The 23,275-nt window shown below is 44.6% G+C and overlaps 1 protein-coding gene across 1 annotated transcript in view; it reads left to right on the forward strand.

Moving 5' to 3' along the window:
• BEAN1 (brain expressed associated with NEDD4 1) overlaps positions 1–23,275 on the forward strand; it is a 51,993-nt gene that overhangs the window by 22,268 nt on the left and 6,450 nt on the right. Inside the window, exons 4-5 of the mRNA XM_055000798.1 lie at positions 15,200–15,409; positions 17,092–17,233. Of these exons, the coding sequence (XP_054856773.1) occupies positions 15,200–15,409; positions 17,092–17,233 (352 nt within the window). The remainder of the gene's footprint in view (positions 1–15,199; positions 15,410–17,091; positions 17,234–23,275) is intronic.

Raw genomic sequence — 23,275 nt, forward strand, 5'->3', positions numbered from 1 at the left:
CAATCTCCCCATCTCCACTTTATCCACACAACAACCCTGTGAGGTAGGTTAGGCTGAGGTTGTGTGACTGGCCTAAGGCCAGCCAGCAAGTTTCCAGGGCAGAGTGAGGATTCAAACTTGGGTCTGCTCTCTCTCTGTTGAGGAAACTTACATATCGTCTTCAGAGCATATTAGTTTTCCCCAGTTAGGCAAACAGCTGTTTCAAGTTGCAAAAATATCCAGGGATAGGGAGGCTGAAGTTTCTTTTCTCTCACTATGGTCCCAATCCAAGACTGTCCGGTATGTGCTTGGAAACGGAATTCCAAGCAAGCATCTTCAGGTGCACGTCTGATCAAAACTCTTTGTGGCAACCATGAAGACTATGAGTGATTCCGCACATGTTGGATAATGCAGTTTCAATGCACTTTATCAATCGTTTGAGGTGGATTTTTTGTTCTGCACCCAAAAAAATCCATTCCAAATGATCTATAAAGAGGATTGGAAGTGCATTATCCAACGTGTGCGGAATCACTATAATAATGTATGATTCAGTCCCTGGGCACCACCATTACAAATAGCCAGGTTTTTACTCGAGCACATTGACTCCAAGTGACACAAAGACCTGATGGGTCAAAGATGTCCATCCTTATGGAGATGCCAGCAATGCAAGTTTTTCCACCATTTGCTTTGACAACGATCTTTTCTGTAATCAGGAATGTATCCTAAAATCATCATGGTTGCTTTCTTCCATCTTCTTCTCCCAAAAAGAGTTTGCAACAATGCTCTCATAGAGGCCCCCCCTTCCAGACTTTGGCTGCTTTCATACACGCCAGATAATGCACTTTAGCAATCCTTTGGAACTGGATTTTCCTGTATGAAACGGTAAAATCCACTTGCAAATAATGATTGCTAAAGGACACTGAAAGTGCATTATCCAATTTGTGAGTCCCAGTTTAGTCTTGGTCTAACCCAAACAATAGGCCCGGCCTGCAAAACTTTAATCGGCTGCACCAAACACAGCCCTTTATCCCTTCTGCATGGTTTGCTTATATCCTTTTCCTTTGTTTTTGCAATATCAGGCAAACAGAACAAAAACCAAAGGTTTAAACAAGCCCCTGGTGGAAAGGCAATCCCTCCAAAATATATGCAGAGTAGACACGAAAACTGTAATCGAATCTGGTAGGCAGCTGCCTTTACGGCTCGTAAATTGGGCATATCTGCATTAGACAAAAAGGAATTCCTACAGTTTCTGTGCTTTTAGTTAAGGGGAGACGTCTTATGGGCAGGATCCACATGGTGTTGAATGTTGCACTGTTGTAGTCACCTCTAAGATTTCCCTGTCCATATAAGAAAATCCAGGAGGTGAATGGTTAACATATCTCAATATCCAGTGGGCATACAAACCTCAGTGTTGTGGTATTTTTGCGATTCTAGCAGAAGGAAAGTAACAAAGTCTTGAATGGGGGGGGGGGGGAGAATCTGCCTTGAATGAGCAGATCGTGTTTCAACATGTAGGTTGCAATGACAGGTTTACTTTGAGAGAGAGGTACCTCTTTATTTAAAGATGATGAATCTAAGCTAAAGCAAAAACAGATAATAATCCTCGTTCCAGATTAAGGTTATCTTGGTAATGCCTCTCGGTAACAGCCTGTGACCAGGGGTGTGTGCTCACATGCAATCTGTGTGTATGGATATATAATTGGAAAGAAGTAGAGCAGGTTAGAATGCTTGAATTGCTTGAATGCTTATTTTTAGGGCTCATTTATTTTTAAGATTCCCAAAAAAAGTCGAAAGGCGTTGAGAGGAAAAAAAACCCTCAGTTCTTTGCCAACATCATGAGTCAGGGTGACATTTGCTCATCAGAACTACAACCTAATTTCAACACTGGTATAAATATTGAAAGAAACTGTCAGGTTAGCATTGGAGAAAGGAATTCTGCTTTTATTCTGACAACATGGGCAAAACCCCACTGGGATGGGGAGAGGGACACATACAAACAGACAGAAACAAGAAAGAAGTGTACAGCCAAGAGCGCATCAAGCATCTAGGTATTTTTTCCTGGCAGTGTTTCTGTCCCTCTTAACAGCTGCACGGCCAGCTGAAACCCGCCGGTGAAGCTTTTCCCAGCATATCGGTATTATAGTGACATGGCAAGTTGCACAGGTTTGATTTCTGTTCGTTGTGCAGCTGCTGAAAGTGCAGAGATTAAGCACACAGACCATAAGTCCCTGACCTGGATAGCCCAAGCAAGTCCAATCTCATCAAATCTTGGAAGCTAAGTAGGGTTGGTCTTGGTTAGTAATCGAATGGGAGGCGTCCAGCGATGACCAGGGTTGCAGAGGCAGGCAATGGCAAACCACCTCTGTTAGTCTCTTGCCTTGAAAGCCCCAGCAGGGGTTGGCATAGGTCAGCTATGACTTGACAGCACTCTCCACCACCACCACAGACCCTAAGGGGACAAATGCAGGTGTGACTTTGCTATAGTAAAGGATGGATAGTGATTTTTGGTGGGATTTGTTACCTCCGAGGTTCCAGATAACCTTGGAGAGTGATGCTATTCTTCCACAAGCTAACACTGTAAGGTCCATTTCAGGAAAGACCACTTTGTGGTACATCGATGTTCCCAGAGAGTTTTCCCAGCTCCAGCACAACCTGATTCCACTGCCCATTAACCTTGTGCTCATGCCTGTTGGTTGCTGTTAAATAAGTTCCACTCCGGTTCAGGCCTGTCCAGATTCATGGCTTGTCTGGAGCCGGACTGAAAACTTTCTAATTATGATAATATCAATCCAAACCCATTGCCAAATAAGCATATCCACCACCTCACCCTGTCCATAAATGCACTCTTCACAGTTCCTAAAGTAACATACCCAACGCTCTGTCTAGCTCTCCGAAGTTACACCCCTTTGAGATGGTCTCCTCATTTTATTAGATTTGGTAAAATGCTATTAAGCAGGCGGGTCTGGCCATCCTCCGGGGAGTCTTCCTGCAGCCTAACACACCTTCCTTCAACTCCAGCTTTCTCTTCTAGCTTCAAACTTTGTGCTGCAGAATGGTGGGAGGGGGTAGGAGCCATCTCCGTGTTTACTGTACCCTTCCCCAAAAGGTGATTAGAACAATCTCCATGGCTCCTCCTCTCTCCAGGGCCGATCCCAGATGGCCCTCCCCATCCCGAAACGTCGCGCGTCGGCGCGCGGAAAACGCGAAATATCGCGTTTTCTCGCGAGAGTTTTGCGTGACATTGCACAAAACTCGCGCGAGAAAACGTGGTATTTCGCGTTTTCCGCGCGACGATGCGCGACTTTTCGGGACGGGGAGGGCCGTCTGGAATCGGCCCAGCTTTGCTCTTACAACAGCCCTGGCAAGTAAGTGAGGCTGTCAGTGGCCAAAGTCATCCATTTAATTTCATGGCAGAGGCAAGGATTTAAACCCAGGTCTTGGCTGTTCAATCCTCTAACCACTGGGATTGTCTACCATCTCAGGAACTCCAGTGTGAGCCACTTGCTCCCCTCCCCATAAGTGAAGCGAACCACTTCCACAACTGTTTTTAAAGAGCACTCCTGGCAGTAGCTTAGCACAGCCTTACAAAACATGTATTCTGCAATTATCTTGCTGAGTTCTCCCCTTCTGCCTATCCAAATCCATTCCCTGTGCCTTAAGTGCACAACATCGTGTTCTACTTGGGTGCTCACCCAGGAGTAATTGCTGCTCACCCCAGGAGAGCAAGCAGGCATCAGGTTGCATGCCTGACTAGGCAGCTACAAAAATAGTTCTCTGCCTTTGCGGATACCCTTCTGCCAGAGGCCAGGAAAAAAACCAGCAAGCCTTGTGGCCCCAAGGGAAAAGCCACAACAAGCAGCCTTCAGTCATGTAATTTTACTGTAAGGTCATCCCGGAACCTTCTCACCTGTGACGAGCTATTTAAAACTTCCTGCTTTTTGATCCGTAGCTGATCCATTTCTGCTACTGTTGGTATAGAATTAAAATTGCATCCAGCAAGATTAATTTCATCATGAAAACAACTCTCTGGTTTTTCTTTTTTCCCAAGGGCCATGCAAGATTTTAGTATACCACCTTCTTCCTCTGAAATGTATTTAGCTTCAAAAAGCTGTGGGATGCACTGTGGAACAGGTTCATGGCATCGGGGAAGAGGAGGTTCCCATCCATTCCGGCAGGAAGTCATACTGGAAACGATTGGAAGAGTAATTTAAAGAGCTGTTCTTGCCGTGACAGGTTACTTCCCATCCTGTTCAGAAAAGTTTGTGGCTCGGGAGAGGAAGATAGGAAGGGGGGAACACCTGCTCCTGTGCACACAGGACATGCATTTTGTAAGCTTCCTGTCAAACATTCACAAATGCTCACCGAGATTCGAGTCCAGTAGCCTCTTAAAGACCAACAAGATTTTCAGGGTATAATCTGAGCTCCCTTCTTCAGATGCTCGCAAAGCATTTTTGAGTGTTTGACTGAGATGCTCGCGAAAATGAAAGAGGTTTGGGATCGAGTCCAGGTGTGTTCACATAGTCTGATATTTAGGGTGCTAATCTTTTCATGTGCCAGCCATATGTGTGCTAGTGGAAAGTCATACAAGAGAAAGAGCCCTTTAGACAAGAGCGTTGGTCCCTTGACAGAGGTTGGTAAGCCTGTTATAGAATCCAATAGCAGCAGGGAATATTCTGACCGCCACCACCCCCTTCCCAGTTTCCTATTGAATCAAGTAACGTCTTTCTGGTCTAGAATTCAAATTATGGGATTATGCTTCAGTGCCAAGGAAGATTTCCATGATAGATGGCTAATCTCAAATGCGAGATGACCCTGCAACATTTGGTCACTTTCATTCATTAATCCTCTTTTTCATTCTTGAATTAATTCATTCCCATTCCAACACTCAGCATCAGAGAATATCCCTGGACCAAAGCCCTGCTGCTCATTGACTTGAGAGCAGCCCATTAATAAACATATCATTTCTGTTCACGGCACTAAAATTAGCACAAACGGGGGCTTGTTTGAAAGAAAACCTGACAGCTTTATGAATACTCTGCAGCAGTGGACTATATCCACAGCAGCTGATACAAAGTAAGAGAGCCACAGAGCACAAATATCTGAAATGTGCAATGGACCACGCTCCATTTGCAGCAGGTAGAAGTACCATGGAAGATATGTGTCAGCATTTCCAGAGGCGGTGTGGGACCCTCGATCCAATAACAGATCAAGACTCGGAGCCCCTCTTGTTTTCTGCAGATTCCAAAGAGCTAGGCTTGCACAGCTTTCCCTCTCTTCAATGCTAAGGATTTTCATATGCCAAACCAAGAGCAAACTAGGCCATTAAGTACAGCCTTCTTAAAACCCATTTTTCGAAATGCATTTTCGATTGACTCTAAATTGCCTCGCCCATGACAGCAGCTTGAAGGGAAGAGCTAATCAATGCAGCAAGCTGGAGTGCTTCTATGTAACTTGGAGAAGAGAGAGAGAAGAAGGAAGGAAAGAAGGAAAATCTAACAGTAAGCAAGGCCCTCCGGTCACCAAAGTACGGATCTAACAGTGTGGTCCTAAGCAGGGCTTTTTTTCTGGGAAAAGAGGTGGTGAAACTCTCAGGAGGGAAATGAGGGAGAAACACACGGGCCCCTGTCTGGAGAACGGGGGGGGGCTGGGCCACCGGACGTGAGAGGTGCCGGAACTCCTTTCCTCTGTGTTCCCGCTGGAAAAAAAGCCCTGGTCCTAAGTAGCGTTATACCCTTCCAAATGGATTGCTGTCAGTGAGCTTAGAAGGGTGTAACTCTGCTTAAGATTGCACAATAAATGAACTGGCTGGTCTTATCCATGCTCTTTATCTCCTGTAAGCTAGAGGAATCAGTGCATTCTATGTGAAACTTCCTTTAAGACAGAAGAAGGGAGCTCTGGCTCTCAGAAGCTCACACTCTGAAAATCTTGTCTCTAAGGTGCCACTGGACTCAAATTTTGCTGCCTTTAAGACCATAACTGGCCCAAGATGCTTCAGCAAGGATGTGTTTAGGGATGAACTTGAGTGGCCGTGTGACCCATATATTCCAAGGTCTTGAGAGCCAGTTTGGTGTAGTGGTTAAGAGCACGGGACTCTAATCTGGAGAGCCGGGTTTGATTCCCCACTCCTCCACAAAGCCAGCTGGGTGACCTTGGGTGAGTCACAGTTCTCTTGAGCTCTCTTAGCCCCACCCACCTCACAGGGTGATTGTTGTGGGGTAATAATAACACTTTGTAAACCGCTCTGAGTGGGCATTAAGTTGTCCTGAAGGGCGGTATATAAATCGAATGTTATTATTATTATTGTGTGGCCTCCAGTGGGGTCAGAAACCCAGAACACAATCCATGTAATTCCTTTTCTCAGGACCAGTTCAATGACACATAACCATATGCAAGCTTTTGAGTTGTCTAGAACTCTTTTTCAGGAAGGATGTTACAAAAGAATTATAAAACAGGGACAGGGAGAATGCTTCAGGACATGGTGTTGAGCCCTAGTCGGGTCTTTGGTGTTTCCAGTGCAGTTGAAAGTGATGGTTTTAAACTATAAATCTCTAAGAGACACGGATCCATCAGGACACATGAAACTGCCTCCTACTGCATCAGTCTATAAAGGTCAGTATTGCCTACTCTGACTGGCAGCAGCTCACCAGAGTCCTGGGTCTCTTCACATCACCTAATCCCTATTAACTGGAGATGCTTGGGAATTGAACCAGGGACTTTACCACTGAACATAGGAAGCTGCTTTCTTCTGAGTCAGACCTTTGGTCTCTCGAGATCAGCCTTGCTCTGTCTGGCAGCAGCTACCCAAGGTCACAGGTGGAGGAGGTCTTCCCCATCACCTGCTACATTATCCTTTTTTAGGAGATGCTGGGAATTGAACCTGGTACCTTCTGCGTGCAAAGCAGCTGCTCTGTCACTGAGCCACGGCCCACCCTCTTTGAGGTCCCTTCCTGTGAGATCCTACTCTTGCTCTCTTTCTCTCCTGTTTTACTAAGCATGTGCTGTCACGTTAAAAAAATATATAGGGAGAAGTCTGGTGATGCAACAGGATGCCAAGAAATAATTTATGGTATCTAAGCATTCTCACGCACATGTATGTATTGTTTTGGCAAGCACCTTCCTGCCCTAGTGTGGGTCCTGTAAGTTATTTGGTGATCATGTTAGAGTGATTGTGCCATCTGTCTCAATTGCTTAGCCGGAGGAGCTAGATAATGACCATTGTTTTCTATGCATCCATCAGGATTACCGTTTTGTAAAAAGAAATGAAATGAAATGATAGACTAAGGGCCTCATCTGGAAGCATGAGCTGTTCATTGAAAGGGTGAAGTAATAATGGTAGCATTTGTAAAATATATCCCCTCTTTATCAGAAGTAGAGAGCCGATGCGGTACAGTGGTCGGGGTGTCAGACTAGGATCTGGGAGACGCGGGTTCAAATCCTTACTCTCCCATGGAATCTCACTGAGTGATCTTGGAATTGTCACCCTCTCTAAGTCTAACCCACCTTTCAGAGCTGTTGTGAGGATCAAATGGAGGAAGGGTGAATGATGTATGTCACTCTAAGCTCCTTAGAAGAAGGATAAAAATGAGATGGGCCTGACTTCTGTCCTCTCCAAAGCAAGCTGGCCATGAAGGGACAATCCTGGCCCCACTGAGGAAGGAAGGCAGCTGTTTCCCTATAGGAGCTGGGCCTCCACTTCCTTGTAACGCCGAAGCTTTCTCCCCAGGGGTCAGATCCTTGTGCCATATCTGGGAAGAAAGATGGCTCTTTGCCCAGGGCAGCTCGTCTTCAGCCTCCCTTCACCTGGATTGCTTTCCAAAGACATCCTAACTGCCAGCAGCCTGTGCATGTAATACCTGGGACTCAGCTTGCAATTGTCTGGGCGAGAGAAAACGTGGCCAAGATGCTGAAGGTGTGGCCACCAGGATGAGGGCAGAGTCCAGTCAGGAACTGGAAGTGGGTGGAGCACACTGTGGCAGCCTCAGTTCCAGTTTGGGGTAGCGTCATGGCCGCTGCCATGGCAATGGCTGAGAGGGTGAGGCTGGACATTCGAGGAGATTCAGGAGCAGTGTTGAGGCAGTGCAAACTTATTTAAGGCGGGAAGGGGCCCTCAAAGGTGGAGAGGCTGAACCTGAGAGAGGCAGTTGACTGCGAGCATTTTGGGGAGGAGGAAGTAGATGTGAGTACCTGCTATCCCCTTCCTCATTATACTGAGACTCCACAGAAGTGACCCCATCCTTGGTGGTTGATGTGGGAATCCTGGCTCTTCTAATACCGGGGATGGGAAAACTCATGTTCAAAAGCTTTCTTTCCCCCATCCAGAGCTCATGGCAGCTCTGGCACAGGAGCAAGGAGGTTAAACCATCAGAAAGGCATGGTAGAAAAGTCCCATCGGCCCTTCCCTGAGCTTCAGAGCAGCTGCCTGTTGCAGCTAGCTTGAAAAAAAAACCTTAAACTAAACAAGGAAGAATCTCATCATGTATATTTCTCATCTCATCCCATTGGGTTCTGATGCGGCAGTAGAGTGGCATGGCAATAAATGCACAAGTCCCTCTCCCCTTTCAAAGCTCCTGATGAATAAATTAGCATTGCTGCTGTGTCAGGTAATGGATAGGGGTGTGCAATTCGGGTTTCCAATTTGGGTTAAATACCCAAATCAGACCCGATTTGTAAAGATTTGGGATTTCCAGATCGGGCCCAACATTGTTGGCCCAATTTGGGATTCCTGAATCAAAGCTTTCCAAAGCGATTCAGGTCACTTCAGAAAGCTTTGGGGGCGTTTAAACCCGTCGCCCTTGCTCCAGCTGACTGGTTGGCTCCGCCAGTCAGCTGGAGCAAGGGGGTGTTTAAAGTTTAAAGCTTGCCACTTCAAGATTTGGGTTATTCCAGATTGTTTTCCCACCGAAGCGGGAAACTGTGCACACCCCTAGTAACGGATCTCTTCTTGTTCTTTTGGTGATCCCAATTTGTTTTTTTTAATTTGTTTTTTATCTTGCTGCTTTTGCTGCAATGCCTCCAGCTGCACATACAGCATACACAGCACAGGAGAATCATAGCAGAGAGCCAAGTATTTATCCCTCTCTGTAGAGCCCAATAAACGGTGAATAATAACTGTCCTATTTTTTTTTTAATAGATAGTAGGAGAGCAGTGTGAGAGAAATTACAAGGCTCTCGTCGCTGGCTGATGATATTCATCTTGTACGCCATGGAATAGTAAAAATGCCATTCCGTAGCAGATTCATCTCAGGAAATGAGGCCATAAGTAATGGAGCCAGCCATCAGGATGACAAGGGTCATAAATTAATATATTATCCATCCTCTGTCACTTTATTTCGCCGCTGTTGTAACTTTTACAGTTTGGGTAGATTTGTTTCCTCTCTGGTAGCTGAATTTCAGGGTTAATCTAATGCTTGATAACGTGGAACTTTTTCAAACCAAATGTGCATTTGATTAGAGAGAAATTGTGCCTGTTGAGAAAGATTAAAGGGAAATCTTACTTTTGGCCCATCACCACCACGACTTCCACCCAAAAACGGCCAGTCTAATGGTGGGTTCCATTTTCCACCAACACCTCCTGGCAAAGTGATTTTTGTAGTTGTAGAGGCCTATCAGGAGCTTGGACTTGAGATTTCTGTAGCAATATCCTGAGCTTATCCTGACCTGGATAGCTCAAGCAAGCCCGATCTTGTCAACTCTTGGACGCTACGCAGGGTCAGCCTTGGTTTGTAATTGGATGGGGAACCTCCAAAGAAGACCAGGGTCGCTGAGCAATAATAAATATGCCACCAATTGATTAATTAAAGATCATTACTAAGCAAGGCTGATTTCAGCAAATAAAATCAGCTCGGTGGGTTCATTAGAATTAAACATTGCAGACTTTTCCCTGTCCTTTTTTGTGAGGCCTGGAGTAGTTTATGGAAAGAAATATGAAGGCCCAGTCCTGCAGATAAAGCTGTATTCGTTCAAAATTGTTTTCTGCTGGAGAAGAGAAAGGTGAGACGGCATCACACAGTGTGTGTCGCTTTCCCTCCGGAGTGATTTGTTTCACCACAGCAGTATTTATCATGTTGATAAAAGAGGCCCTGGGTTGGGAGATGGGAAGATTTTTTCCCTGTTAATTGGAAGCAGCACCTCTGCAAACTGCTGTGACATCAACATAATGTCCTAAAGCCACAGACCTCTGAAAAGATTTATTCCCAGGGCCCCTTTTCCAGCGGATGCACTCCTGCCTTCTGACAGGCTCAATTTGCAGGCCAACGGTGATCCAATCTTATTCCTTCTGACTCTTTAATAAGGATGTCAGGGCACAAGAAGCAAATCATTATCTGATAGCTATGAAAAAATAATAATAATGAATGGATGGCAGAGTTAGCGATCTCGAAGGAAGGGTTGGCCATGTTTGCCTCAGACAAGGTCATTTGGAACTATTATACCTCAGGATGCTACAAATTCCCTTCAGCATCTCCATCTGTGAAAACCATTATGCTGACTTAACAGAGTACTGAGCTTGAATGGCAGTTTGGAAGTGTAACTAAACTCTTTCATCCGTACGGTTGCCAGGTCCAGGTTGGGAAATTCCTGGAGATTTGGGGGGTGGAGCCTGGACAGGGTGGGGTTTGGGCAGGGGAGCGGCCTCAGTGGGGTATAATGCCATAGAGTTTATTTATTTTCAATTTTTATTCCGCTTTCCCTACATTTCCAGCAGGCCCAGGGTGGATTACAAGATACATAAAGGTTAAAATATATAAAACAATTATTATAATTAACGATTCTAAAAACATCTCATTTACACAGTTAAAATACAATTATAAATTGTTCACCCTTCAGAGCCGCCATTTTCTCCAGGGGAACTGGTCTCTGTTGCCTGGAGATCAGTTGTAATTCCAGAAGATCTCCAGCTACCACCCGGAGGCTGGCAGCCCTATATCCCTGTGTATAGAGGTGTGTGTGTGTGTGTGTTTGTCCCTCTGTGTGTGTCCCTGTGTGTGTATATATATATTGCCATCCCTTTAAAGGAGGGGTCTACAATCTGTGGCTCTAGAGCCAAATCCGGCTCAATACAGAATCAAATACGACTCAAAAAAAGAGAAAAAGATCCAGATCTTTAAGTTAAGGGATATTGCAGGTATAGGTGGGGTGCCGGAGAAACCAGTAAGGGAAGGAAATAGCTAGCAAAGGTTTTGACGGGACTGTGATAGAAGTGAACAGCTGCCAGTATTCCAAATGCAAGCCATCCATAGATATATATGCCAGTATTCCTGTGTGTGTTCCCTGTTTGTATTTATTACTGTGATTACTTGTTCATGCCATTTCCTAATAAAGGACTGGCAACAACCAGTGTTTGGGCTGTGGAGACTTTTATAGATTATTAATCCACATGACAATGATCAGTACTGTTGTATAGTTTCAGTTCTGTGCATGGTCTTTCTTATATTAGCGCATTGTTGATGTCCTGCTCTGAATTTTGAGGTTCCTTGGCTCTTTAATTACAAAAGGTTGACTTAAACCAAATGTACTGTGGCAGGATACCTATTTATTTTCATCTGCATACAGTGTCCTAAGCTGGGAGGAAAAAGGGGATAAAGAACAATCAGTATGCCTGCAGGAATATCTGATGGCAGTTCTGCTGTGTCACTTCTCTTATGGCTCTAAAGAGACCCTTGCTGGGTTGTACCAAGAACCAGGGCTTTTTTTCAGCTGGAACGCAGTGGAACACAGTTCCGGAACATCTTGAAAATGGTCACATGGCTGGTGGCCCCGCCCCCTGATCTCCAGACAGAGGGGAGTTTAGATTGCCCTCCGTGCTGCATGGAAGGCAATCTAAACTCCCCTCTGTCTGGAGATCAGGGGTGGGGCCACCAGCCATGTGACCATTTTCTCCTAGAGCAACCCACTGAGTTCCACCACCTCTTTTCCCAGAAAAAAAGCCGTGCCAAGAACCCATTCGTCCAGCATCCTGTTTCCTTAAGAGGTCAGCTAGATGCCTCTAGGAAGTCCACAAGCAGGGCGTGAAGGCAGTAGATTTGCCCCCATGCATCTGCTTTCAAAGCTCTGCTGCCTCTGAATACAGCCACATTCCTGAGCGGTGGCACAGCCAGAGTTAAATTCCATTCCATCCTTGCTATACCATCTTTTGCTAAATTGAAGCTTTTTCTCAGGCAAGCTTTGGGAGCCAAGTTCTTGATTCATTTTGCGGATCCCTGTGCGGCAGGAATAGACAGGCTGATAGCAGCCTTGATAAGCACAGCAGCCAGCGGGATTTATTTCACAGTTCAGCCGGGAGCACAGAATCCAATTGGTCACTCTCAACCATAGCAAATCAGCACTGAATAGGAGCAGGTCAGAAGGCAGGATCAACAAAATCTTCATCGGTTGTGCTCGGTTGCCTTTTCATATACCAAGTCGGAGGGCCCCATCGTCTGTTTCTCACCCCTTCCCACACCCGTCATTCTTGCCTTGATTAATGAATAGCACATTCTGCAAAAACCAAATGTCTGAGTTTCCAGACAGGGAAAGAGCAGTGCTCTCACCTCATCGAGATTCTAAAACGAAGAGGCAGGGAAGGAGGGTATTGCAGCCACTCCAAGCAATACTGGAAAGCAGTTTGTTTATTTTGATAATGTGCTGGGTGCTTAGTGGAATAGAGTGGTGTGGAGAAATGGCCTCCAGTTTGGGCTACATCATGCAATTGAGAGTTTGGGGGCCACATTAATTCCAAGAAATTTCCCTGTCAGTAAAAGAATAAGGAACTGAAGAAAGGTCAAAGCCTCACCATCCCGCCATCCCCCTGATAGCTCCCACAAACACCCAGTGCTTAAGGTTGGCTGCAATAGAAATCAAAGGCCATGTGTCACCCAGGCAGAAATGTGACACCTGGGGACAGAAACACAGGGATGCCAAATGCTAGATGGTATCTTTTCCTGGGAATAACAGGAAGAGAAGGACTGACCAAAGGGAGGTAAGAAAACAGAAGAGATAAATGTCCTTGACCCAAGGGGAACAGGGTCCATTTGGGCTGATTCCATCTGGGGAGTTTTGCAGATACTATGGATGGCCAAAAAGACAATTAAGTAGGTACTTGATCAAATCAAGCCTGAATTCTCCCTAGAAACTAAAATGACAAAACTAAGGCTGTTGTGCTGTGGTCACATCACAAGAAGACAAGACTCTCTGGAAAAGTCAATAATGCTAGGAAAAGCTGAAAGCAGTAGGAAAAGAGGAAGACCCAAAATGAGATGGTTCGGCTTGATAAAAGAAGCCACGCCCTCCAGTTTGCAGGATCTGAGCAAGTCTGTTAATGACAGGACATTTGGGAGGTCTTTCATTTATACGGTCGCCATAGGTCCAAGGCGATTTGACAGCACATAACACACACAGAATAACAACAGTTAGGATATATATAGTGGAGGGACAGGATTGTGTATGCGCCTTTACTTTGTCTTCTTGCCTGATCCGTCATTGTGCAGAGTGAGCATGTGGACATTTTCTTTTTAATATATTTCTTATTACTTTGAATGTATGGAAGGTTCCCCATAACCATGTTAAGCCCTACTTGAGCACGTTACTTAAAGGACATCGGGGGAAGGGAGGTGGTTGGTCAGTAGATCCAGGGAATGCGCACGTATAGTAAGGTGTCCTTGCAGGAGCTAATCAGAGCGAGTGGGAGATTCGAGCACTAGGCGGAGCCTGTAAACAGCGACAGGGACTGAATACTAGGAGTGCCCTTTTAGCAGGAGATACTCTAAATGACTGGCTGGTGGCAATGTTTATATTCAGAGACAAGCAAAGAACCCATCAGGGAGTCGGGTGTGCTCAGGAGAGAGGTGTGCTGTTGGGCAGAGACCTGGGTCAGCCACTGAGTATCTTGACTTCTTCAAGGACCCGAAGCAGAATGATTCTTGTGTGTCAGCAGGGCCATTCTACAAGGAGTAATGCCAAGGAGCAATAGAGCCTCATGGCACAGAGTGGTAAGCGGCAGTACTGCAGCCCAAGCTCTGCTCACAGCCTGAGTTTGATCCTGGCGGAAGCTGGGTTCAGGTAGCCGGCTCAAGGTTCACTCAGCCATCCATCCTTCCAAGGTCAGTAAAATGAGTACCCAGTTTCCTGGGGGTAAAGTATAGATGACTGGGGAAGGCAATGGAAAACCACCCCCTAAAACGTCTGCCAAGAAAACGTCATGATGCAACATCCTCCCATGGGTCAATGACTTGGTGCTTGCACAGGGGACTACCTTTACCTACCTTTTAATGAGCACATAAGATGTAGAAGACGTAAAAGGCTGGAGAGCCAACGTGATGTAGTGGTCAGAGTATCAGATCAGGACTGGAAAGTCCCAGGTTCAAATCCCTGTTTGGCCATGAAGTTCACAGCGTGGTCTTAAAAACCTGACCTTCCTCATAGGGTTGTTGTGTGGGGAAACTGGTGCAGTGCCCTAATCTTCCTTAGAGGAAAGGTGGGTTTTTTTTAAAAAAGGGGAATAGATCCGCTTGTTTAGATAATGATTGTTTTATAGTTGTTATTTTTATGATTTCATTATATTGTTTTTGCTTTGTGAGCTGCCCAGATTAGTTCCCTGTAGAGGCAGCATATACATTTTTAACAGATGAATAACAAGCATATAGTGGCAAAGGGGTGGCAGGAAAAAAGGTGAAGAAGAAAGGGAAGAAATGGCTTGAAGGAAGAAAGACAGGTGATCTCACCACATCGCAAAAAAAAGTACCCTGGACTTGGAGAAAATTTTTGCTACTTCCTAACAATTTTATTTTTGCCAACAACATGCAAGACACTGTGCAGATCAAGGAAGCTATAATATAGGAAAGAAGCTGCAGCTAAAAGCCATACCAAGCAGAGTTACGCTATTCTAAGCATCTTGACTTCAGTGGACTTAGAACAGTGTAATTATGTTTAAGATGGCATTGTTAGATTCATTGATTAAAAACCTTCTGATCGACTACTAAAGGGCCCTAATAAAGAATGCCACATTTTTAAAAAGTTAATTATTTTAAATACAAGTAGTTATAAAAGCAGTAGGTGCTGTTTGAATGTCACTTCTAAGTTCCAACAGAATGCAGCCATTTGACAGATAACTAGTTCCAAGCAAACAGGGCTTGAACTGTAGAGATGGTAAAATGTAGCTTCTCTCATATCAGCATTCGTTCTGCCCAATTTGTGACTTGACCGGGTTTTCAAATCTGTTTTTCCTCCCTGTTTCTCTACTGTGTAGACATTCACTTGAACCAGAGTAGCCCCATTAGCAAGCTTTCTCACTACACTGAACACAGCAGCGACACGAATTTGATGGGCTCTTCCGTTATGGTGGCTGGCATGGTGATTGGCGTGGTGCTGTTCCTCTCCTGCGTGACTATCTTCATCGGCAGCCTACGAAAAGATAGACGGTTGCGACATCCCCACTTGAGGAGAGATGCCAGTTATAGTAAGACTACTCTTCATGTTTTACACCCACCGGGAGCACATTTTCAGATCACTCACACTTTATTATTCCACTTCTCCTCATATGACAACATGAGAGGAGCAGATCTGTAAATTAAAATCCAGATCTGTCCCAAATACCTGGAGATACAGATGAGACGGCATTACACAAGATTGCTGCTTTGAATTGAAAATCCCCCATTTTAATTTTGTGAGAAAGAGGCCGGAGTCCTTATTTTCACACCGATTATCCTGTGCCAGATTCAGTTTTGGTTAAAAATAAGCACTTTTAAAAGGTTATATTTGCGCATTAGCAACATGTAAACGGTGCGCGTGTTGAAATGATGTCAAAGATGAAATCAAAGAATCACTGATGACCATAACAAGAATGAGGCAGATGGAAATGAGACAGGATATGAACTCAAAAAGAAACAAAAAAGGCTACCTCAGTTCAACCCTAGAAATAGGAGGGTGGGTTTCCATGTTTTATAGCTGGAGGGACAGACGGGTGACATTCACAAAACCTTCAATCGTGGCTTTTTAACCAAGCTTCAGTCCTGAAAGTATGCTTGGCTGGGGGAGAAGTATATGGGGAAAGCTGCTATAGGAAGGAAAGTACGGGTGTGGTTGAATACCCCCCTCCCATCCATTTACCCCCTTTGCGGTTTAAACTGGCACAGCCAACCTCTTATACATTTGCGAGAAAGATGTATGTATGAGGGGTTTCTGAGAGAAACAAACTAAACCTGGATTCTGTGAGGAAAAAGAAGAGAGTGTGAGTCCATCTGAGGCCCAGAGGGCCCAAAGTTTACTCACACTCCCTATTTAAGCACCACGTGCCACTCTCAGGTCTAGTTTGGGCCCAACACAAACTTCTGCTCATTGTCAAATGTGTGGGGTAGTCCAACAGAAAAGTCTCCAGTCAGCCTCTCTCAGCCTAAGCAATTGAACAGCACGGTTGAAGGGCAAAATGGCAGAAGGGAATCATTTCAACACTGCTGTAATGGAAAGGATGGGGAGAGGCTAGCATTTGCTAGAGCTGAGTTTGCCGTCCTGAAACTGCTCCTCTCTGCTCCCTCTTCTGCTGCTGTGCTCCCAAAGCAGCTGGGGGGGAAAACCCCTGGTGTTGCTATCCACCACTGTCAACTAGGGTCACGCACAAAGAGTAGACAGAAATGCTCTCTGACTCTCTCCATTATCAATTTCAAAAATCCTTAGCTACTGGAGGGAGATGCATGAATTATGTAAACAGTACTGAGAGGAAAACAAGGCATGATAAACTGTTATCTCCAGGGTGGTGGAGAGACTTTATTAAGAAAAGGGAAAGTACATAAAAGGTTGTTTCACAAAATCCAGAGGGAAAACTGAGAAAAGTACCTCAGCATCAAAGGTTTGGAATTTTAAGGAGAGGATGCCACCCCAAAATGGCTGCCATGGAGGGCTGGAGCAATCACCAAATGCTGAGAGATTGCAAACCAAACATCCTTCTATGATGAAGGCAGTTCTTTCTGAATGGATGCTCCCTGCAGATATGGGATCTTCTGGATCTCCTCTTGCTCCAGTGAGGTGGAGGAAAGCCAGAACAGGAGATCTCATTTGAAGAAAGAAACAAATGGCTACTGGGAAACCAAATCAGTGGGGTGCCATGTTTAGGGATCTTACTGACAGTTTGTTACTGTCTTCTAGCTCCAGATGGCTTCTCATACGGCGGCTCAGTTGGAGAACTAAGATCCAGTTGCATTGATGAGTTCCCACCAGCGCTGGATTTCAGTTCTTATGTGGAGACCCTGTCTCAGGTCAACATCTTGCATCCTGACTCCCCTCCACGGTAAACACATTTTGAATACGTTATTTTGTTTCTGTCATTCATGGATGACTTTCTTGAACATGAAACCAGGCCTCCGTGTTGTGTTACGTAAATCAAGTTGGGCTTCCATATTTATTTTAAGGACAAGAGAGAAGTTACAGGGAGTTGTAGCTATTCCCTCTAATAAAAACAGTAGCCAGTTTTCATTATGCAGGAGTCACCATCCTTCCTGTGAGCCAGTTTATTACTGAATAACTGCAGTCATAATGCAAGCCTGGTGGTGGTGGAAAGTGTTGTCAAGTCGCAGCCAACTTACAACAGTCCCGTTGGGTTTTCAAGGCAAAAGATGTTCAAAGGTGGTTTGCTGTTGCCTGCTTCTGTGTAGCAACCCTAGTCTTTCTTCCTTGGTGATCTCCCATCCAAGTGCTAACCATGGTTTAGCTTCCGACATCTGACAAGATTGGGCTAGCCTGAGCCATTCAGGTCAGGAGAATGCAAGCATATATTGATGTTTTTATGGAGTGAGCAAAATGTTTCACATGTTTTCCAGGATCCAAAGGACCACTGAGTTCTGTGAGTCCAAAGGTATTTTAGATATGTTTTTTCTTCTAAAACCAACTTGACATGGCTCATAGCAAAAGGATTTGAAACTGGTGTTTTTGTTATGTGATGGGAATCAGCCATATGAAGGGGGGGGAATTCTACTGAGTTAAGGTATGTCCCTTGCAGAATCCTCTTGGGATCTCAGGTAATATCACATAAATCCTTATCACAATCCTACAGAATGTTCCAATATTTTTCTTCCCTTATTTGGTGTAGTGGTTAAGAGTGGCAGGACTCTAATCTGGAGAGCCAGGTTTGATTCCCCATAGTCAGTCACAGCTCTCTCAGACCCACACACCTCACAGGGTGATTGTTGTGGGGATAATAACAACACGTTGTAAACCGCTCTGAGTGGGTGTTAAGTTGTCCTGAAGGGTGGTATATAAATCAAATATTGTTGCTGCTGCTGCTGCAGGTGGGGGAGTAGACACGACAATAAGAGGATCTGCTAATGGAACTCCCACTGGATTATTTTTAACTCTCAAGAGAGGCCTGATTTATACTGGGGCTATGACATGCGGGTAGAGGTATTGCCTGTCTTCACGCTCTCTGTCTCTTACAGTGGCTGAAGTGGTTGGGCTGCGAATCATCACCCTGCTGATTCGAATCCCACTACTGCCATGAGCTCAGTAGGTGGTCTTGGGTAAGCCGCTCCTCTCATCTCCAGCTCCCCAGCTGAATTATGGGGAAAATAACAACATTGACTTTGATCACCGCTCTGGGTGGGGAACTGATCTGCCTAGGAGTAGTATATAAGCACAGTTATTATTAGTTATTATTACTTCCACCACCACCCCCAGAAAAAAATATACAGGTACTTTACAAGCTGACTCATTAAGGAAGTCGCGGCCTTCAGTGTGCAAGACCTGAGCAAGGCTGTTAATGATAGAATGTTTGGGAAGAAATTAATTTCATAGGGTTGCCATAAGCCGAAAGTGACTTGACAGCACATAACACACACACTTTACAGGCACTGCTATGGGTTGGATCCAGACTCAACTGGCAATTTCTGCCTGTTCCTCCTTCCATCACAGACCACCTCCACTATGTCTTTCTTCAGGGTCTCCCGTCTCCCAAGAACAGCATTTCATGTGGGATGGAGGGTGTAATGAACTGTGTGTTCCTTTTTATTTGGAGGGTGAAATTTATTTTACTTACTTACTTACTTACTTACTTACTTACTTACTTACTTACTTACTTACTTACTTACTTACTTACTTACTTACTTACTTACTTACTTACTTACTTACTTACTTACTTACTTACTTACTTACTTACTTATAGAAGATGCAAAATAGTAAAGAATCCAGCAGCACCTTTAAGACTAACCAACTTTATTGTAGCATAAGCTTTTCAGAGCTTGGTTCTTGAAAGCTTATGCTACAATAAAGTTGGTTAGTCTTAAAGAGCTACTGAACTCTACTATTTTGCGAATGCAGACTAACACAGCTAACTCCTCTGGATTTATAAAAGATGAGAAACCATGGTACTGGATTGGAAAATAAGACTGAGCTAGGGGGGAAACACTTGACTAATAAAACATAGGGAAAAGAGGAGAGGGAGAAGCATTATTTCTCCAGCCAGGTGTGTTATTTGTGGAAAGGCTGCAGGAGTTTGAGAACATGAGAACTCTCTTGCATCCAATCTCTCTGAGGCGTCTTGGCCAGCTGGTGCCTCTTCACTGAATCAACTATAACAACACACACACCCCTTAGGGATGTAGAAGGATGCGACGTGCTTTCTTTTACCGATTTCCATTTGTTGCTCTTCTACCGGGTGCAAGTAGTTACAGCAGCGTGTCAAGGTAATAGATGGTCTCTCTTGTCTGGCTCTCAGATAGGAGAACAGGGTTAAGAAGGCTGAGGAATGAGAGTCATTGAGCAGTGTCGGAGACCAGAATAATTGAGGGCAAAGTTTTTCACACACGTGACTTTGCTCCTCTTTCTGTAACTCCAGAGTCAAGCGGCCTCAAGGTCACCTGAGTGATGTTGAAGTTGTCTTACCCAGTGTGTGTTCGTTTGTATCTGTCAGGTAGATGTACGTTCTGGGATCCAAAGAGCAAGCCTCCAGAAATCAAATAGATAACAGGTATGAAAATGGTCTGGTTTAAAGAAGAAGCAGAAAATGTGGCCAGTGGAAGCTGGAATGGTCCCACCCATAAGGGTCCTAGAAGCAGATGGAGAAAGTAAACAGAACCACTTCATACATGATATTTTCCCTATCAGGGAGAGGGAAGGAATCATTCTGTGCTGTATGAAGATAGTGGAAGAGTTACATTTTGGCAGTGTACAGGTTGGAAACCCGTTGCCTGTTTCAGAGAGGATAGCCTGCTAGTCTGTTGCAGCCAAAATCAGAGTCTTGTGGTGCCTTAAATACTAACCTGATCATTGTGGCAGAAGCTTGCATGAGCCAGAGTTCATTTCATCAGATGCATGATGTGCTACATTCAGTTGATGGAGATACATATACGCAGGGCTCATTTTTAGGGGGAACACACAGGAACACAGTTCCGGTAGTTCCCCAAAGAAGTCACGTCAGGTGCCCCCGCCCACCTGACTCTTGGCCATTTTGAGCCCGTTTCGGCCTGGATTGGGGCTGAAATGGCCTGGATCAGGCCTCTGACGAGTAGTAGATCACTCTCCCGCTCAGCAGCAGCCCGATCCTGACCATTTTCAGCCCCTTTTTGCCGTTTTGGGCCCAATTCCGCCCTGAATGGCCAGGATTGGGTCCAAAACAGCCAGGATAGGTGATGTCAGGGGGTGTGGCTTATGCAAATCAATTATGCTAATGACACATTTCTGGTGATGTCAAGGGGTGTGGCACATGCTATTGAGTTGTACTAATGAGTTATGCTAAAGAGTTCCTCCAGCTCTTTTTCTGTGAAATGACCCCTGCATATACGCAAAGCTTTAAACAGAAGATGGGAGGAGATGGTTGGGTGGAGTTTTAGAGGAAAGGAAGCTCAGCTGGGCTGGGAAGCCATAGAGTCTGACCAAAGCAGTCATTTCCTCCAGGGGAACTGATCCCTGTAGTCTGAAGATCTGTTGTAATTCCAGGAGAACTCCAGAACTTGCCTGGAGGTTGGTAACCCTATTTTCCAGGGGGTGGATCTCCAGCCCAGTCCAAGTATGCAGCAAAATGAGGTGGGAATCAGGTGGCAGAATGGAGTGTACCACTTCAGACTACAGGCAAAGGGATTATACTTTTCAAAGATGCCTGGGAATGGAAAAACTACCACACAGCATGTAAGGAACTAGGCCAGACTCTTTCATCATGGTATGTACTTTTTTTTTTTATTTGTAAGGGAGTCTTAACATGAGAGAGCATTAAAAATGGGATCTCCCCATCTGAAGGAATAAGGCTCATTTCTCCCACCTCAGAATTCTTTCACCTCATTCTGTTCGGTGTATAGAGCAGGGCTTCAAATGAGCGCTGGTGCACATGTACGCCCACATCAGCTACACGTGCCAGCTCAGCACAAAGCAACCTTGGATTGTACCCCTGGATTTTCATCTCACTGGAACTCCCAATCCAGGTGTAATTTTTTTTTTTGAAAGACTAATGATAATCCCTTGGCTTTTTCCCTTCCCTAAAGTCAAAACTATGTAGATTTTTAATCGTAACATACCATTTTCCACATATGTGTTCCTTTGCAGGAATAATTTCCCCAAGCACTCCCATGGAGCAGAGCATTATGTCAGAGGAATTGGTAGGAGAGATGAGTAATAGTTCCTGAAGGTGGCAACTTAAATGCACAGCTCTCAATCCCCTGCAGCTTAAGGGTTGTTGTTTTTTTACAGTTTGTGGAATGCAGAATGCTTGTGTTACCTGCTACATTTTCTTATGCGCAGGCAGGCAAGAAAAATAAAAAAGTAGGGCTGAACTGTTTTATTAATAGAGCCTCATGAAGAATGAGTTAATCAGTGTGATCAATTATGAACTACGGATCTGAACAAATGGATTTTCAGTGGGAATCCTATTGTGAAAAAGGGCCCGTTTGCTGCCTATTCCACATAGTATGAATTCTTCAATGAACTGTTTTTCACTCCACACAACCGAGACAAATAAGAAAATCATCTTTTTTTTTTACTTTTTTTCTTTGCAAAAAAATCAAATATCGCACACAACTGATGAGTCCAACATTTGTGTGTGCTTTCTGCAAGTAGGATGATTTTTCATGTTTTAAAAAATTGAAGTATATTTATATTTACTCCTTGTAGCACCCACCCTTCTACTAGACCTAACGAATGTCCACTTCTGTGCAGCTGATGAAGCGAGCCCTCGTTTCCACTATGAGGATGCTACTGCCATTTTGAAACGATTTTAAAAGGTGGAAGCATCTCTGTGGCAGACGGAGGACGCTGCCATATCTAGTTTGGCCCTGTCTCACGAAAGCTTGTGCCGAAATACATTTTTTTAGTCTCTAAGATGTTACTGGACTATTACGTAAAGCCTACCATGGCTGCCTCCTCTGGGATTATGAACATGCCTGGAATCTTGGATTAGAATCCTGGTTGGTGAGCAAGAAAAAAAATGTAATCAGACATCACAAGAACTTGTGATTAGATCAGAGATTTCCTAAACTAGGAAAATTTCAATCTTCAAGAAATCTTATTCCCCTACTTCCCCTGTGCCCAGACTCAGAACCATATTTTCCCCACCATTACTTCATTACTGCTTTCAACGCTGATTGCATTGGCCAGACCTCCAGTCTCAGAAGTTCAACATCACATGTAGTTTGGCCCTGAGCAAAGCAGCTGTCAGAATTCAGAGCAGGTATCCCAGGGAGGGTTGAGCCCTCCGGAGGCCTGCTTACCATTCCACACTCTACAGGATGCATCTGTATATTTTTTTCCCCTCCTGAAGGATACCCAGGGCAGAAATACTATTTATATAAAATTCTAATTGGGAAATTAATTTATGAAAAATGCCTTAGGGGTGTTAATCATTTAATTGCTTTGATGCATGAGCTGCGAAAAATCTCATTTAGGACTCAATTTGATTATCTGCATTCCTAATTGGTTCTCACACTAGATTTAAGAATATCGCTACAGGCCTCATTTGGGTGGTTTGATGATGATTATTATTTTTGCTACAATCTTGCCGTGCTCACCAAGCAGTCCAGTGGAGCCCATGCCATCAATTTGTCTTGACAACCCTAACTAGATAGTGGTGATATTCATGAATGTTCTTTAGGTGGATTAATGGCTTTCTCATGGATCCAAGCTCTTTACGAGCATGTCAGATGGAATTGACACGAGAGGTATTTTAAAAAGCGATAGACACAAAGCAAAAGTGACCAAATGACAGCTTGACAACCCTTCGTCAACTATTTCATGTGCTTAAACACTTCCAGGGGCGCATTTGCTCGCCATTGCAGGAGTGTCAAAATTTCAGACCCTCAGAAGTGCAATGTGACACTTCTCTCAGGTTCCTAGCCATGCCTGCAGCATAAAATCC

Source organism: Eublepharis macularius, chromosome 16 (assembly GCF_028583425.1).
Source record: "Eublepharis macularius isolate TG4126 chromosome 16, MPM_Emac_v1.0, whole genome shotgun sequence".
NCBI classification, from domain to species: domain Eukaryota; kingdom Metazoa; phylum Chordata; class Lepidosauria; order Squamata; family Eublepharidae; genus Eublepharis; species Eublepharis macularius.